This window comes from Mustelus asterias, chromosome 8, assembly GCF_964213995.1.
Source record: "Mustelus asterias chromosome 8, sMusAst1.hap1.1, whole genome shotgun sequence".
NCBI lineage: Eukaryota > Metazoa > Chordata > Chondrichthyes > Carcharhiniformes > Triakidae > Mustelus > Mustelus asterias.
Genome location: NC_135808.1, coordinates 112,682,652 through 112,697,997, shown reverse-complemented (window position 1 = coordinate 112,697,997; position 15,346 = coordinate 112,682,652). Strand labels below are relative to the sequence as shown.

The 15,346-nt window shown below is 43.3% G+C and overlaps 1 protein-coding gene across 2 annotated transcripts in view; it reads left to right on the top strand.

The window, feature by feature from the left end:
- The window catches only part of LOC144497459 (receptor-type tyrosine-protein phosphatase F-like), a 469,757-nt gene that overhangs the window by 212,030 nt on the left and 242,381 nt on the right, over positions 1 to 15,346 (top strand). For both annotated transcript variants that reach the window (XM_078218748.1, XM_078218747.1), the window contains exons 3-4: positions 56 to 201; positions 2,175 to 2,316. In XM_078218748.1, the coding sequence (XP_078074874.1) occupies positions 56 to 201; positions 2,175 to 2,316 (288 nt within the window). The remainder of the gene's footprint in view (positions 1 to 55; positions 202 to 2,174; positions 2,317 to 15,346) is intronic.

Below are 15,346 nucleotides of genomic sequence, written 5' to 3'. Positions count from 1 at the left end.
TTTGAGGTAAAACATCGGCAGTTGGACTAATCTGCAATACTGTGATAATTTTCAGGTCTGCCAAGTTTTACCCGAATCCCGGTGGATCAGATTGGAATTTCTGGCGGCGTGGCTTCATTTGTGTGCCAAGCAGTAGCAGAACCTAAACCTCGTATCACCTGGATGAAAAAAGGGAAGAAAGTCAGCTCTCAGCGCTTTGAGGTAAAACTTTTATCCTTTAAACACACTTTAAAAGAAATGTTGGAGAGAAACAGACTGAAGCATTTGGGAAAGCTATGTGTACTGAATGTGACGTGGTGGAACTGTGGCAGTAACTGTGCCTTTTTTGCTTGGATGAGTGATGCATATAGAAATCCATTACCATGTTTAGCAATCTCCAAATCAAGTTACTTAGTAAGAGACGAAAACGCACCTAAAGTGTTTATTTTACCTAATATAGAGTGCGCTGATGAATTCAATTCAAGAAGCACAGCTTGGCAGAACCTGAGACTTGGGCCCCTTCAATTTGAGAAGAGATCCCATTGGAGTTTAACCAGCTAAAACTGGGGTTGATTCCTGTTGTTTCTCCAACCAGGAACAGCCTACTGTTGGGACATTGCCATGTAGCATTAACTAGAGTCAAGTGTGAAAAATTCAAGCCCTATATTAGGTCTATCTCTCCTTGTTCCATTGCACCATAAGGATTCTGTAGAACAAAGGCATGGTCCTGCTTCATTACTTGTACTACAAGAGGAATGGGTGTTAGGGGTGGCAGATTACACTGCTTAGTAAAATAACAAAAATTGTGTAGCTTGGTTCCCCCACTAGAGGAACTAGTTTCCCTCTATCTACCCCAACAAATCTCTTCCATCATTTAAAACATTCTGATTATTTCACTCCTCTAAACTTATGAAAACTGGCCATGTAACTGTTAATACTTTGAGCTTGGGTAAAAAAAAAAATAGTGATTCTGTGTTGTCTTCCCACCAAGGCCAATATAATCTTCCAAGGATGCAGAGTCCAAAATTGAACATTGCACTCAAAATGGTCTTTTCTCTTGAAGCAACACTTCCTCACTTTTGCATTCCATATCTCTTGAGATAAAAGCCAATGTTTAGTTTTTGTACCTATGCATTAGCTTTTAGTTATTTCTGTACATGGAGACCTAAATTCCTTTGATCCTCCACAGTCTTTCCCTATTGACAAAGAATTCAGATTTGCCTTTCTCTCCAATCCAAAGTGGATGACTTCACATTTCTCCACATTGAATTCCTCCTGCTATAATTTCATCCACTTTGTAACCTGCTGTTCCTGTCCACACAAATTATTGTGCTAACTAACTTTGGTATCATTTGCAAACTTGGATATTTCTTCATCCAAGTCAGTAATATGTACAGTACAAAGTTGGGGCCTCACTACGAATCTCTGAGGAATGTGAGTTGCCACATCACACCAATCAGCATATTTCTATTATCCTGACTGTCTCTTACTCCCACCCCCTAACCAATTACTGACCCATGTTGCAAGATTTTCTCCAATTCTGTGCAGTTTCATTTTTGTTAATAGTTTTGCACAACCATATCAAATTTCTTCTGGAGTCTACATAGACAACATTCATAGGCATTTTCGTATCTACCATATCAATGACCCCTTGCAAATTCAGTTAGGTTAGTTGATGATTAGTCAGATTCCCAAATCTGAATTTCAATTGCAGTAGTCTATTGTAAATTATTTGCCTTTTAACCAATTCTAACTGTTTGTTGTACAATTAACTCATTCTGTTCAGTTTTTTAATTTATTACAGCTAAGCTTCAGCCTGTCTTTCCACTTGCAACAGATATCACTGGCTAGCAAGTAGGAGTGATTGGAACAATGGCTGAGAAAATCACTGGAGACTTTCAGTTTTGTATATTACATTAGGCAATGCCTTTACTCACTAGTCCATTCAAGTACCATTGATCTAGAAATAGTCTTAGCCAACATTTATTAATTACACGTGTAGTCTAACGAACAATATTTTAGAACAAGTGAGGGGGCCATTCGCTGGACATTTGTTAGTACAAAATCAGTCTTGTTGCTGCTTGGCTAAAGTTGTGAATCTATTAATATTGAAGGAAAATATTTTATAAAGAGGTCTTCTTTGACACCTTGCATCAGTTCTTCCTTTAATTAGGTATTCTTTAATTGATTTCTAGGTTATAGAATTTGATGATGGCACTGGATCAGTGCTTCGAATTCAGCCGCTAAGGGCGCCACGAGATGAAGCAATTTATGAATGCACAGCAACAAATAGTATTGGGGACATAACAACAAGTGCCAAACTAACAGTACTAGCAGGTAAGAACATATTTCCTTGTATTATAGTGTTTCATTTATTAATGCAATGTTCAATTTCATATTGTTACCAGTAGACGTAGTATATCACTGCAGTCATTAATATGACATGGATACACGTTTAATGATGAGTAGTCAGTTGGAAATAAAAGATTTACCTTTGTATAAAAATACATAGTTGTACAGAACTGAAAAGATGCAAGCTTTTAAAGGCAGAAAATAAGGCCATGAAAGCAACAGGAGGTAATTGCAGAGATGAAAATAAGACTCTTCGTGCTCCATTTTCTGTGCTTCATACTGCAAGAGATTTTGCAGCATGAGTGCCTACTCACATTGAAAACTATTCAGCCTGTGCCTGTCACACTGATCACCCGCGTATCACTTTGGCCTCATTGATTGCATAGAATTTACTTCTGTTGTTCAGTCACCTCCGAATTGCATTTTCTAGTCGAATTGAGAAGGTTCACACAACTCATTCCTTTGAGGAAGGGCTAATCATTTTTATTGATTCATGGGATGTGGGCATTTCTGGTTAGGCCATTATTTGTTGCCCATCCCTGATTACGAAAAGGTGGTGGTGAGCTGCCTGCTTGAACTACAGTAATCCATGTGGTGTAGGTACACCCACAGTGCTTTTAGGGAGGGAGTTCCAGGTTTTTGACCTGGAACAGGTTGGGCCTGCCCCCATTGGAGTTTAGAAGAATGAGAGGCGATCTTGGTAAAACATGTAAGATCCTATTAATAAAGCTTAGGATATTGAATGCTTTATTAATCATCCTTTCAACTTGTCCTGCTATCTTTCAAGACTTTTGCACATATGCACCCAGGCACCTCTGCTCCTCTAGCCCTGTTAGAATTGTACTCTTTATTTTGTATGTCTCTCAATGTTCTTCCGACCAAAATGAATCACTTCACATTTCTCAGCCACCCGTCCTTCCATTCCACTAACTTGCCTATGTCTTTGTGAATTTTTACATTATCCTCCTTGCAGTTCACAATGCTTCCAAGTTTCATATCAATCACAAACTTTGAAATTGTGTTCTGTTCACCAAGGTCTCGGTGAGGGTTTCACAAATCTTTCCAGCTGTGAAATCCTTTCGACCTCCCAAGAATACTGACAAAATGCTAAGAAGTATTCTTTGTACTGTAAGGTACAGTCAGAGGAGGAGAGTGGGTGATTAAAAAGCGAATTAGAGTGTTGCATAAGGAATGGTCCCTTCAGGATGCTGCTGAATGGAGAGAGGAAGATGTGTTTGGTGATGACCTTGTGCTTGAGAAGGTGAAGGATGATCTATTGAATGTGGAGATTGGAGAGGTGGAAAGTTGAGGATACGCATAATCCTATCATGGTTTGAGAAGGGAGGGAACGGGATAGAAATGTGGGATGGACATGGTCAAGTGCCCTATCAGTTACAGTGAAGAGGAATCCTAGTTGAGGAAATAGAAAGGCCGATCAGGAGCATTGGAGTAGAATGTGGTAATGTAAGAACAGATTTGACAGATGGAGAAACTGTAAGAATAGAACAGACTCTGTCCAGCAAGTATGGTGGGAGGTCGTGAAATTAAGATAGCTGTAGAGTCAGAGGCTTATAGTAATTACTAGTTGACCGCCTAACCCCAGAGATAGAGATCTTGAAGTCAATAAAGGAAAGGGAATAGTCGAAGGTGACAAAGAGGTGAAATCAGTAGCTGCTGTGGTTTGACAAGAGCAATGTGCAGTTGTACTACACTTTTTCATTTGCTTTATTAATCACTACTAAACTGCAACTGGGAAGGTTGCAGGCAGAACCTACTGCTAGCCCTAGATCTTTTTCAGTTTCATATTCTGCTATTTAACTACCATTTATCTAATAATTATGCATTTGTATTAATTTTCCATTATCTACTCACTTGAATGTTTTATTTAGAATCGTGACCACAGCTCTCAACTTTGACAAATTTGGATTCAGAGTTCAAGCAGTTAACATTAATTATATGGTATTGGAACATAGGCACAGGAGTAGGCCATTCAGTCCCTTGAGCCTGTTCCATCATTCAATAAGATGATGGCTGATTATCTTAACTCCATCCAGTGACTTTGGCTCCCATATCTTTTTATACCCTAGTTTAGCAATACTCTTATCAATCTCCAAGTTAAATTTTTATAATCCCAATACCTGTATCTGGACAATGCCCTGAATATTGTTTTTTTTAAAGATGTATTGATACTGAAAAAATAGGTGGGCAAACATGTCATAACTTAAATCTGATATAACCAAAATTCCATGACTTGCATAGCATAAGATTGCAGAAATAGAATGACGTATAATATTTTAGGCTGGGCTTTATTAATAGGGGCATAGAGCACAAGAGCAAGGAGGTTATGCTGAACTTACACAAGATACTAGTTGGACCTCAGCTGGAATATTATGTACAGTTCTGAGTGCCAGGATATAGAAAGGAGAGTGTATAGAAGAGGTTTACAACAATGGTTCCAGGAATGAGAAACTTCAGCTGTGAAGATAGATTGGAGAGCCTGGGACTGTTCTCCTTGGAGAGAAGAAAGCTAGAGGAGATTTGATTCTGTGTTTCCCTGCCTCCACTTAACCATTACCACCAAGCCAAGGGATCAACCTTGGTAAACTCCAATAAACACCATGTGAAATAAATAGCATTTTAGGTAAAGGTTGAGGCATAAATATTGACCAGGATACAGAACCATCCAAACTCTTAAAATAGTGCCATTGCCACCTGAAAAGACAGACCAAAACTTGGTTAAATATCTCATCTTGAAAGAAGTGCAGGAGGGCATACCAGGAGCATGCCATAATGCTTATTTGGAGAGCTGTGGCAGACACAATGGGCTGAATGGCTTTCTCTGCACTGTAACAATTCTGTGAATTTCTTTCATTTTTAGAGTCGGTGGGAAGGAATTGAAGACACTGGTGGATCTGTATAGGCACTCTGATACTAAATGGGTATTGTTGTTGTTCTCACAGTTGCAGTGGGACACAGGTAGATGGTACCTATAATATTTGTCCCACTAATTCAGATGCTCTCCCACTTCCTGGCCTGGTGAGGGCACATGCTGCCTTGAACAGGTTGTTGTCAAAAAGTCCAGGACTTAATCACATAACCAAGCTGACATTTCAGCTGAGTAGTAGCAGAAAGTTGCATTTCTTTGAACCCCTCGGAAAAGCAGCCAGCATAATTAAGGACCCCACGCACCCCGGACATTCTCTCTTCCTTCTTCCTTCGGGAAAAAGATACAAAAGTCTGAGGTCACGTACCAACCGATTCAAGAACAGCTTCTTCCCTGCTGCTGTCAGACTTTTGAATGGACCTACCTTGTATTAAGTTGAACTTTCTCTACACCCTAGCTATGACTGTAACACTACATTCTGCACTCTCTCGTTTCCTTCTCTATGAACGGTTTATTTTGTCTGTATAGCATGCAAGAAACAATACTTTTCACTGTATGTTAATACATGTGACAATAAATCAATTCAAATCAAAGATGAGGTATTTAACCGAGTCTTGGTCTGTCTTTTCAGGTGGCAATGGCCTTTTTAGAGTTTGGGTAGAGTTTGGGTAGTTCTGTATCCTGGTCAACATTTATGCCTCAACTGTTACCTAAAATGCTATTTATCTCATATGGTGTTTACTGGAGCTTACCATGTGCAGATCGTCTGCCACATTTGCATACATAGTGGTCGTGATTGTTCTTCAACAGTTATTTATTAGTTGTGTGATGTTTTGAGACATCCTGCCTCCGAAAGGTGTTTTATAAATGCAAGTTCTTCTTCCTCAAGTATAAACTATCACTCTTCCTCTTTTCCCCCTCAATTAATGCAAATCATCTTCCCTCCGCAACACCTGTTTCATGCTGTGTTAATCCTTATCCTCCCTCTTGCCTCTCCACCTCTTCAGTCAAGTGCGATCGAGCTCAGCCTGCTTTGTTTTTGTAGCCATAACGTCCAAGAATAACTCTTGAAAATGAATATGCAGTCCTGTGAGTTTGCTGCTCAAATGGAAATCCATTATCCCTGTGTATTGCATTCCCTGTTTGTTTGCTGCTGAACATTAAAAGCTAAATATTAACAGTTTCATGTTGAGACTAACAAAATGTTAATCTTTCATGCAGGAGGGGCAGTTTCTACAGGATATTGTGCTATTGATGGTGAAGGAGCCAGTGTCTATTGTTGACCGTGCTCTTAACTTAATGGTGCTTTAAGTTTATTTGAGTAATGGATGCTTGTAATTCTTTGTTTGGCCATGACTGGGATTTACTATGTGCTTTTTCATTGGTTTAGTTGTGCGTGTTTTTTTTTCTTTTCTTTTGCTCAACTGAAAAATACGTTATTTAAGCATTGAATTGTAATACCCAAAAATGAAGACCAACCTTCCTCAATGCTAGCACGTCTGAGCTAGTACTGTAGTCATTCTGAAATGCTACTAGAATCATAGAATCTACAGTGCAGAAGGAGGCCATTTGGCCCATCAAGCCTGCACCGACAACAATCCCACCCAGTTCCTGTCCTATCCCCGTAACCCCACATATTTACCCTGCCAATCCCCCTGACATTGGGCAATTTTGCATGGCCAATCAACCTAACTCGCACATTCTTGCACTGTGGAGGAAACCGGAGCACCCAGAGAAAACCCACAGACATGAGGAGAACGTGCAAACTCCACACAGCCACCCGTGTGTGGAGTTTGCAACTGTTTGTGTGCTACTTGCTGTATCCTGTTTACAAATGACTCGATATGCATTGACTGAAATATCAGATTTTTGTGTGATCCCTGATGACTGTAGTTTTACGCAAGGAAAAAGAGCCCTTCATGTAGTGTGATCTGAAGTTCAAGCCTGACCTGGTGAAAATTATTCATCCTTCGAGGCAACGCTAATCCTTCCTGAGTGCAGAATAACTATTGATGCCCTCTTGTGGACCGAAAGGGAATATGCTGTCTCTCTCTCTCTCTTTCCCCCCACCCCCACCAAAAGACTATCAGAAGCAGTAAAGTTTTAAAACTTAAAACAAAATTTAAGTTCCTTTCTATGGTGGAGGGCTAAGTGGTGAAAACGTTCTACAAGGCCAAAGTAAGAAATGTTTATCAAGTTCTTCCAGTAATTTAAAGAAAGGGGTAATTATGAGTGGGAGGCCAGTTTGTTGCTGTCGGTGTTGGATGTGGGAGTTCATGGAGTCGCCTAGCCTCCCGGAAGTGCATATCTGCGCCAGGTGCGTCGCACTGCAGCTCCTGAGAGACAGCGTTAGTGAACTGGAGCTGCGCCTCGATGACCTTAGTCTAGTCAGGGAAAATGAGCGGTTAATAGAGAGAAGTTACAGGCAGGTCGTCACACCAGGGCCACGGGAGGAAGACACGTGGGTCACGGTTAGGAAGGGTAAAGGTCACGTACCAGAGAGTACCCCGGTGGTTGTCCCCCTTAACAGTAAGGGATGGGTGACAGACAGGAGAGAGAGGGGAGAGAGCAGTCAGTGATGGGATCCCCCGTGGTTGTCCCCCTCCAGAATAAGTATACCATTTTGGAAACTGTGGGGGGGGAATGACCCTCCAGGGGTAAGCCACGGTGACCGGGTCACTGACACGGAGTCGGGCTCTGTGGCTCAGAAGGGAAAGAGGGGGACTATGAGAGCAATAGTAGTGGGGGATGCAACAGTTAGAGGCACAGGCAGGCGGTTCTGTGGGCGCGAACGAGACTCCAGGATGGTAGTCTGCCTCCCTGATGCCGGGGTCCTGGATATCTCTGAGCGGGTAGGAAGCATCCTAAAAGGGGCGGGTAACCAGACAGACGTCATTGTCCACATTGGTGCAAATGACGTAGGCAGAAAGAGCAGGGGGGGTCCTGAGAGAGCAATTCAGGGAGTTGGGTAGTAGGCTGAAAAGCAGGGCCTCTAGGGTAGCAATCTCTGGACTACTCCCAGTGCTACAAGCTAGTGAGGCGAGGAACAGGGAGATTGTACAGCTGAACACGTGGCTAAAGGACGGGTGCAGGAGGGAGGGTTTCAAATTCGTGGATCACTGGGAAGCCTTCAAAAGAGGATGGCACCTGTACAAGAAGGACGGGTTACACCTAAACTGGAGGGGCACGAATATCCTACCTGGCTGTTTTGCTAGTGTGGTTCGGGTGGGTTTAAACTAATGTGGCAGGGGGGTGGGGATCAAAACAATAGGTCAATAAGCATAGAGGCTGGGGACGAGGTTGGGGCCAAGACAAGGCTATCTAAGAGGAAGAGCATTCTGGGGGAGGATGGCCTCAGTGGGCCTGGAGGTCTGGAGTGCATCCGCTTCAATGCAAGGAGCGTCACGGGCAAGACAGACGAGCTTAGAGCCTTAATGCTTGCGCGGAAGTTGGATGTGGTTGCAGTGACGGAGACTTGGTTAAAAGAAGGACAGGACTGGCAGCTGAATATTCCGGGGTATAAGTGTTTTAGGCGAGACAGAGGAGGGGCTAGGTGAGGTGGGGGAGTAGCAATGCTGGTTAGGGAGCATATTACAGCGGTACAGAGGGTGGACAATTTGGAAAGGTCAGGTAACGAGTCACTGTGGGTGGAGCTCAGAAACAGGAAGGGCACAGTCACTATGCTGGGGGTATACTACAGGCCTCCCAACAGCCCACGGGAAGTTGAGGAAATAAGGAGATTCTGGACAGGTGCAGAAAAAATACGGTTGTTGGAGTGGGAGACTTTAATTTCCCTCACATAGACTAGAAATCGCTTAGGGCTGGGGGCCTGGACGGGGAAGAATTTATAAAATGCGTACAGGAAGGTTCTTTGGAACAATATGTTGACAGTCCAACTAGAGAGGGGGCTATACTGGACCTAGTACTGGGGAATGAGCCCGGTCAGGTCATCAAAGTTTCAGTGGGGGAACATGCGGCAAATAGTGACCACAATTCTGTAAACTTTAGGATAGTAATGGAAAAAGATGAGTGTTGTCCTATGGGTAAGGTGCTGAATTGGGGGAAGGCTAACTACAGCCGGATTAGGCAGGATTTGGTGGCTGTTGGTTGGGAGAGGCTGTTCGAGGGTAAATCCACATCTGGCATGTGGGAGTGTTTTAAGGAGCAGTTGATAGGACTGCAGGACAGGCATGTGCCTGAAAAGAGGAAGGATAGGAAAGGTAGGATTCGAGAGCCGTGGATAACCAGTGAAATTGTGGGTCTAATCAAAAAGAAAAAAGAGGCATACATGAGATCCAGGCAGCTAAAAACAGATGGAGCACTGGAGGAATACAGAGTAAGTAGAAAAGAACTCAAACAGGGAGTTAGAAGGGCAAAAAGGGTCACAAAATGTCCTTGGCAGACAGGATTAAGGAGAATCCTAAGGCATTTTATACATACGTTAGGAACAAGAGGGTTGTTAGGGAAAGAATCAGACCTCTCTGGGACAAAGGAGGCTTAGAACCAAAGGAAGTAGGTGAGATCCTAAACGAATACTTTGCATCAGTATTCACAAAGGAGAGGGACATGTTAACTGGTAGTGTCTCAGAGATGTGTTGACCCGTTAGAAAAAATCTCAATTACAAGGGAGGAAGTGTTAGGTTTTTTAGGAAACATTAAGACAGACAAATCCCCAGGGCCGGATGGCATCTATTTCCTCAGGGAGGCAAGAGATGAAATTGCTGGGCCTCTAACAGAAATCTTTGACTCCTCACTGGACACAGGTGAGGTCCCAGAGGATTGGAGGATAGCAAATGTGGTCCCGTTATTTAAGAAGGGTAGCAAGGATAACCCGGGTAATTATAGGCCGGTGAGCTTGACGTCTGTGTAGGGAAATTGTTGGAGAAGATTCTTAGAGATAGGATATATACGCATTTAGAACTGAATAATCTCATTAGCGATAGACAGCATGGTTTTGTACGAGGGAGGTCATGCCTCACAAATTTGGTTGAGTTTTTTGAGGAGGTGACAAAAACGATTGACGAGGGAAGGGCCGTGGATGTCGTCTATATGGATTTTAGTAAAGCGTTTGACAAGGTCCCTCATGGCAGGCTGGTGCAAAAGGTTAAATCTCACGGGATAAAAGGTGAGCGAGCTAGATGGGTGGAGAACTGGCTTAGCCATAGAAGACAGAGGGTAACAGTGGAGGAGTCTTTTTCCGGTTGGAGGTCTGTGACTAGTGGTGTTCCGCAGGGCTCTGTACTGAGACCTCTGCTGTTTGTGATATATATAAATGATTTGGAGGAAGATGTAGCTGGTGTGACCAGTAAGTTTGCGGACGACACGAAGATTGCTGGAGTTGCGGATAGTGATGAACATTGTCAGAGAATACAGCAGGATATAGATAGGCTGGAACATTGGGCGGAGAAATGGCAGATGGAATTTAATCCAGATAAATGCGAAGTGATGCATTTCGGTAGACCTAATGTAAGGGGGAGCTATACAATAAATGGCAGAACCATCAGTATAGACGCACAGAAGGACCTGGGTGTACAAGTCCACAGATCCTTAAAGGTGGCAGCACAGGTGGAGAGGGTGGTGAAGAAGGCATATGGCATGCTTGCTTTTATTGGACGGGGCATAGAATATAAAAGTTGGCATATGATGTTGCGGCTGTATAGAACGTTGGTTAGGCCACATTTGGAATACTGCGTCCAGTTCTGGTCGCCACACTACCAGAAGGACGTGGAGGCTTTGGAGAGAGTACAGAAAAGGTTTACCAGGATGATGCCTGGTATGGAGGGTCTTAGCTATGAGGAGAGATTGGGTAAACTGGGGATGTTCTCCTGGAAAGATGGAGGATGAGGGGCGACCTAATAGAGGTGTATAAAATTATGAAGGGCATAGATAGGGTGAACAGTGGGAAGCTTTTTCCCAGGTCGGACGTGACGAACACAAGGGGTCACAGGTTCAAGGTGAGGGGGGGCAATGTTCAACACAGATGTCAGGGGGACATATTTTATACAGAGGGTGGTGGGGGCCTGGAATGCACTCCCAAGCAAGGTGATTGAGGCGGACACGCTGGGATCGTTTAAGACTTATCTAGATAGCCACATGAACAGACTGGGAATAGAGGGATACAAACAAATGGTCTAGTTGGGCACATGAGCGGCGCAGGCTTGGAGGGCCGAAGGGCCTGTTCCTGTGCTGTATTGTTCTTTGTACAATTCTGCAGCACAATATTGAATAGAACAAAGAGCCAGTGCTCTATATTCAGCTATTTCAAAGCCCTAAAACAAGTATACTTTAAAGCTAAATTAAAAACGCAATGTTGTTCTGTTGTGTCAACAAACAGGGTGAGTCATAAACTTTGTTGAAATGCCAGGTATGTCTGGTACTGAATTCTATCAGCCTAATACTTTGGAGGTGAACAGAACAAAGCACTACTATTTTGACTTGAATGCTTAGGAAGATTCCCCGCCTTGAGGTGCTGCTGTCCCTCAGGTGGCCTTGAGGCCTTGCAACTTGTGGAGCCATGCCAGTTTTTGTAGTGCTTTGTTTGGTGTTTTCCTGTTTGCATGTTGGAGGTTCAAGTGTAGCGTTGGGATGCCCTACATCTGAACCATGCTGGGACCAGTGTTGTTGCGGACTATTATAACTAGGGAAGTAGAGAGGGCTTTAAACTAAAGAGTGAGAGTCAGGTTTCAGTTGCTTGGAAAACTGGGAGGTCCGAGTTAAAGGTAGGAGTCCAGGTTATGATCAGTCTGAGTGTCAACAGAAAACGACAGGTAGGGACAGATCATAGGAATGTTATGTTACAGCAAGGACTCAGACAAGAGCCCTAACTAGGAAGGGGGAGGGTTCCAAGAATAGAAGCTTCAAAAATTCTTAAGTTAAAAAGTTTATTAGTGTCGCAAGTACGCTTACATTATCACTGCAATGAAGTTACTGTGAAAATCCCCCAGTTGCCACACTCCGGTGCTTGTTCGGGTACATTAAGGGAGAATTTAGCCTGGCCAATGCACCTAACCAGCACAGCATCTCTTTCTGACTGTGGGAGGAAACTGGAACGCCTGGAGGAACCCTACACAGACACGGGGAGGATGGGCAGACTCCACACAGATAGTGACCCAAGCCGAGAATTGAACTTGGGTCCCTGGCACTGTGATGCAGCAGTGCTAACCATTGCCATCGTGCCGTAATCGGTTTAAGTTGAAATCATGAATAGCAGGGGAAGGTAGACAAGGATGCGAGTAGTCTCCAGACCCCCAAAATATGACCGCTCAAGAAGTCAGAGGATAAATGGAGAAATATCATGGGCATGTTCGAAGGGAACTGCAATTATCATGGGAGATTTTAATTTGCACATTGATTGGATAAACCAAACCATCAAGGGTAGTGTCAAAGAAGAATTTGTGGAGCGCATCAGGAGAACAAAGAACAATACAGCACAGGAACAGGCCCTTTGGTCCTCCAAGCCCGCGCCACTCCCTGGTCCAAACTAGACCATTCTTTTGTATCCCTCCATTCCCACTCCGTTCATATGGCTGTCTAGATAAGTCTTAAACGTTCCCAGTGTGTCCGCCTCCACCACCTTGCCTGGCAGCGCATTCCAGGCCCCCACCACCCTCTGTGTAAAATATGTCCGCCTGATATCTGTGTTAAACCTCCCCCCCTTCACCTTGAACTTATGACCCCTCGTGAACGTCACCACCGACCTGGGGAAAAGCTTCCCACCGTTCACCCTATCTATGCCTTTCATAATTTTATACACCTCTATTAAGTCTCCCCTCATCCTCCGTCTTTCCAGGGAGAACAACCCCAGTTTACCCAATCTCTCCTCATAACTAAGCCCCTCCACACCAGGTAACATCCTGGTAAACCTCCTCTGTACTCTCTTCAAAGCCTCCACGTCCTCTGGTAGTGTGGCGACCAGAACTGGACGCAGTATTCCAGATGCAGCCGAACCAACGTTCTATACATCTGCAACATCAGACCCCAACTTTTATACTCTATTGGAAATTGGAGAAATTATGGAACCTACCCAGGAATGGCCTATTTTAGATTTGATTTTGTGTATTGAAGAAGGGATCTTGTGGTTAAGAATCCCCAAGGGGGTAGTGACCACAATATGATAGAATTCCAGATACAGTTTGAGGGTGAATACCATAGGCCCATAACCAGTGTCTTTAACTTAAAGAAAGATAATTATAATGGTATGAGGAAGGAGCTGGCATGAGGAATGAGGTGGGTGAATTGATAACAGCAAACAAGGAAGTGGAGGATATGCTAAAAAAAAATTTTGCATCAGTCATAGAATCCCTACAGTGCAGAAGGAGGCCATTTGGCCCATCAAGCCTATCCCACCCAAGCCCTACCTCTGTAACCCCATGTATTTGCCCTGTAATCCCTCTGACACTAAGGGGCAATTTAGCATGGCCAATCCACCTAACCCGCACATCTTTGGAATGTGGGAGGAAACTGGGGCACCCAGAGGAAACCCATGTAGACAAGGGGAGAACATGCAAACTCCACACACACTGTCACCCAAGGTCTGAATCGAACCCGGATCGCTGGCACTGTGAGGCAGCAGTGCGAGCCACTGTGTCACCCCCATGTCTTCACCATGGGAGAAATTGCAAATATCCTTAAGATATCAGATGGGTTGATTTCAAATAACATGGTAGAACTTACAAGAATCCCAACCACATAACATACAATATTAGAGAAACTCAAGGGGCTAAAGGTGGATAAGTTGCCAGGACCCGATGAACTGCACGCTAGGATTTTAATGGAAGTGGCTACAGAGATAGTGGACCCATTGTTTGAAATTTTTCATAATGCTCTAAATTCTGGGAGGGTACCAGAAGATTGGAAAACAGCCAATGGAATGCCCTTGTTCAAAAAGGAAGAATGGCAGAAGGCAGGGAACTATAGGCCAGTTAGTTTAACATCTGTTATTGACAAGACGCTGGAGTCAATAATCAAAGAGGAAATGGGTAATCATTTAGGAAAGCTGATTATAATCAAATCTAGTCAACATAGTTTTATGAAAGGCAAATCATGTTTGATAAATTTGCTTGAACTCTTTGAGAATGTAACATGGAGAATAGATAGAGGGAAACCTGTAGATGCAGTGTATTTAGATTTCAAGATACAAGACAAAAGGTCGATCATTTAAAACTGAGGTGCGCAGAAATTTCTTCTTGCAGAGGGTGGTGAATCTCTGCAATTCTCTTCCCCAAAGGGTAGTGGAGGTTGGATGATTAGAAGTATTTAAAGTGGAAATCAATAAATATTTGATAGATTGAGGAACAGAGGGCTATGGAGAAATTTGATTTATTATGGTCACATGTATTAATATACAGTGAAATGTATTGTTTCTTGCACGCTATACAGACAACGCATACCATTCATTGAGAAGGAAAGAAGCTGCAGAATGTAGTGTTACAGTCATAGCTAGGGTGTAGAGAAAGATCAACTTAAGGTAGGTCTTTTCAAAAGTCTAATGGCAGCAGGGAAGAAGCTGTTCTTGAGTTGGTTGGTACATGACCTCAGACATTTACCCGACGGAAGAAAGTGGGAAAGAGAGTATGTCCAGGGTGCGTGGGGTCCCTGAATATGCTGGCTGCATTTTTGAGGCAGCAGAAAGTGTAGACAGTGTCAATGTATGGGAGGCTGGTTTGCGTGATGGATTGGGATTCGTTCACGACCCTTGGTAGTTTCTTGCAGTTTTGGAGAGAGCAGGAGCCATACCAAGCTGTGATACATCCAGAAATAGAAAAGGAGTTGAGGCTGGCATCGATCAGCCGTGATTGTATTGAAAGCCAGAACAGGCCTAATGGGCCTGGTGACCTATTCCTGCTTCTATTTCTTGTGTTCTTGTGAATGAACATTCTGTAGGTTTTATTCTCTTTTATTGAAAGGCGTTCAACCTTCATATGTGGGGTTTCATTTCAGGAAACTTGTTTTTCTTGTTGTTATTCATTGAAGGTGTTCTTTCTGTTGTTCCTGTCCATTTAGGTGTTGGTGCAGTTGTTACCTGAAGTAATTTCCTTTTCCACTTTAAAGATTTGGACTTGAATGAGATATTATACAGCAAAAGGAGAGACTGCACAATAAGTAAATATTTCAATTGGAGTGTGTTGCCAG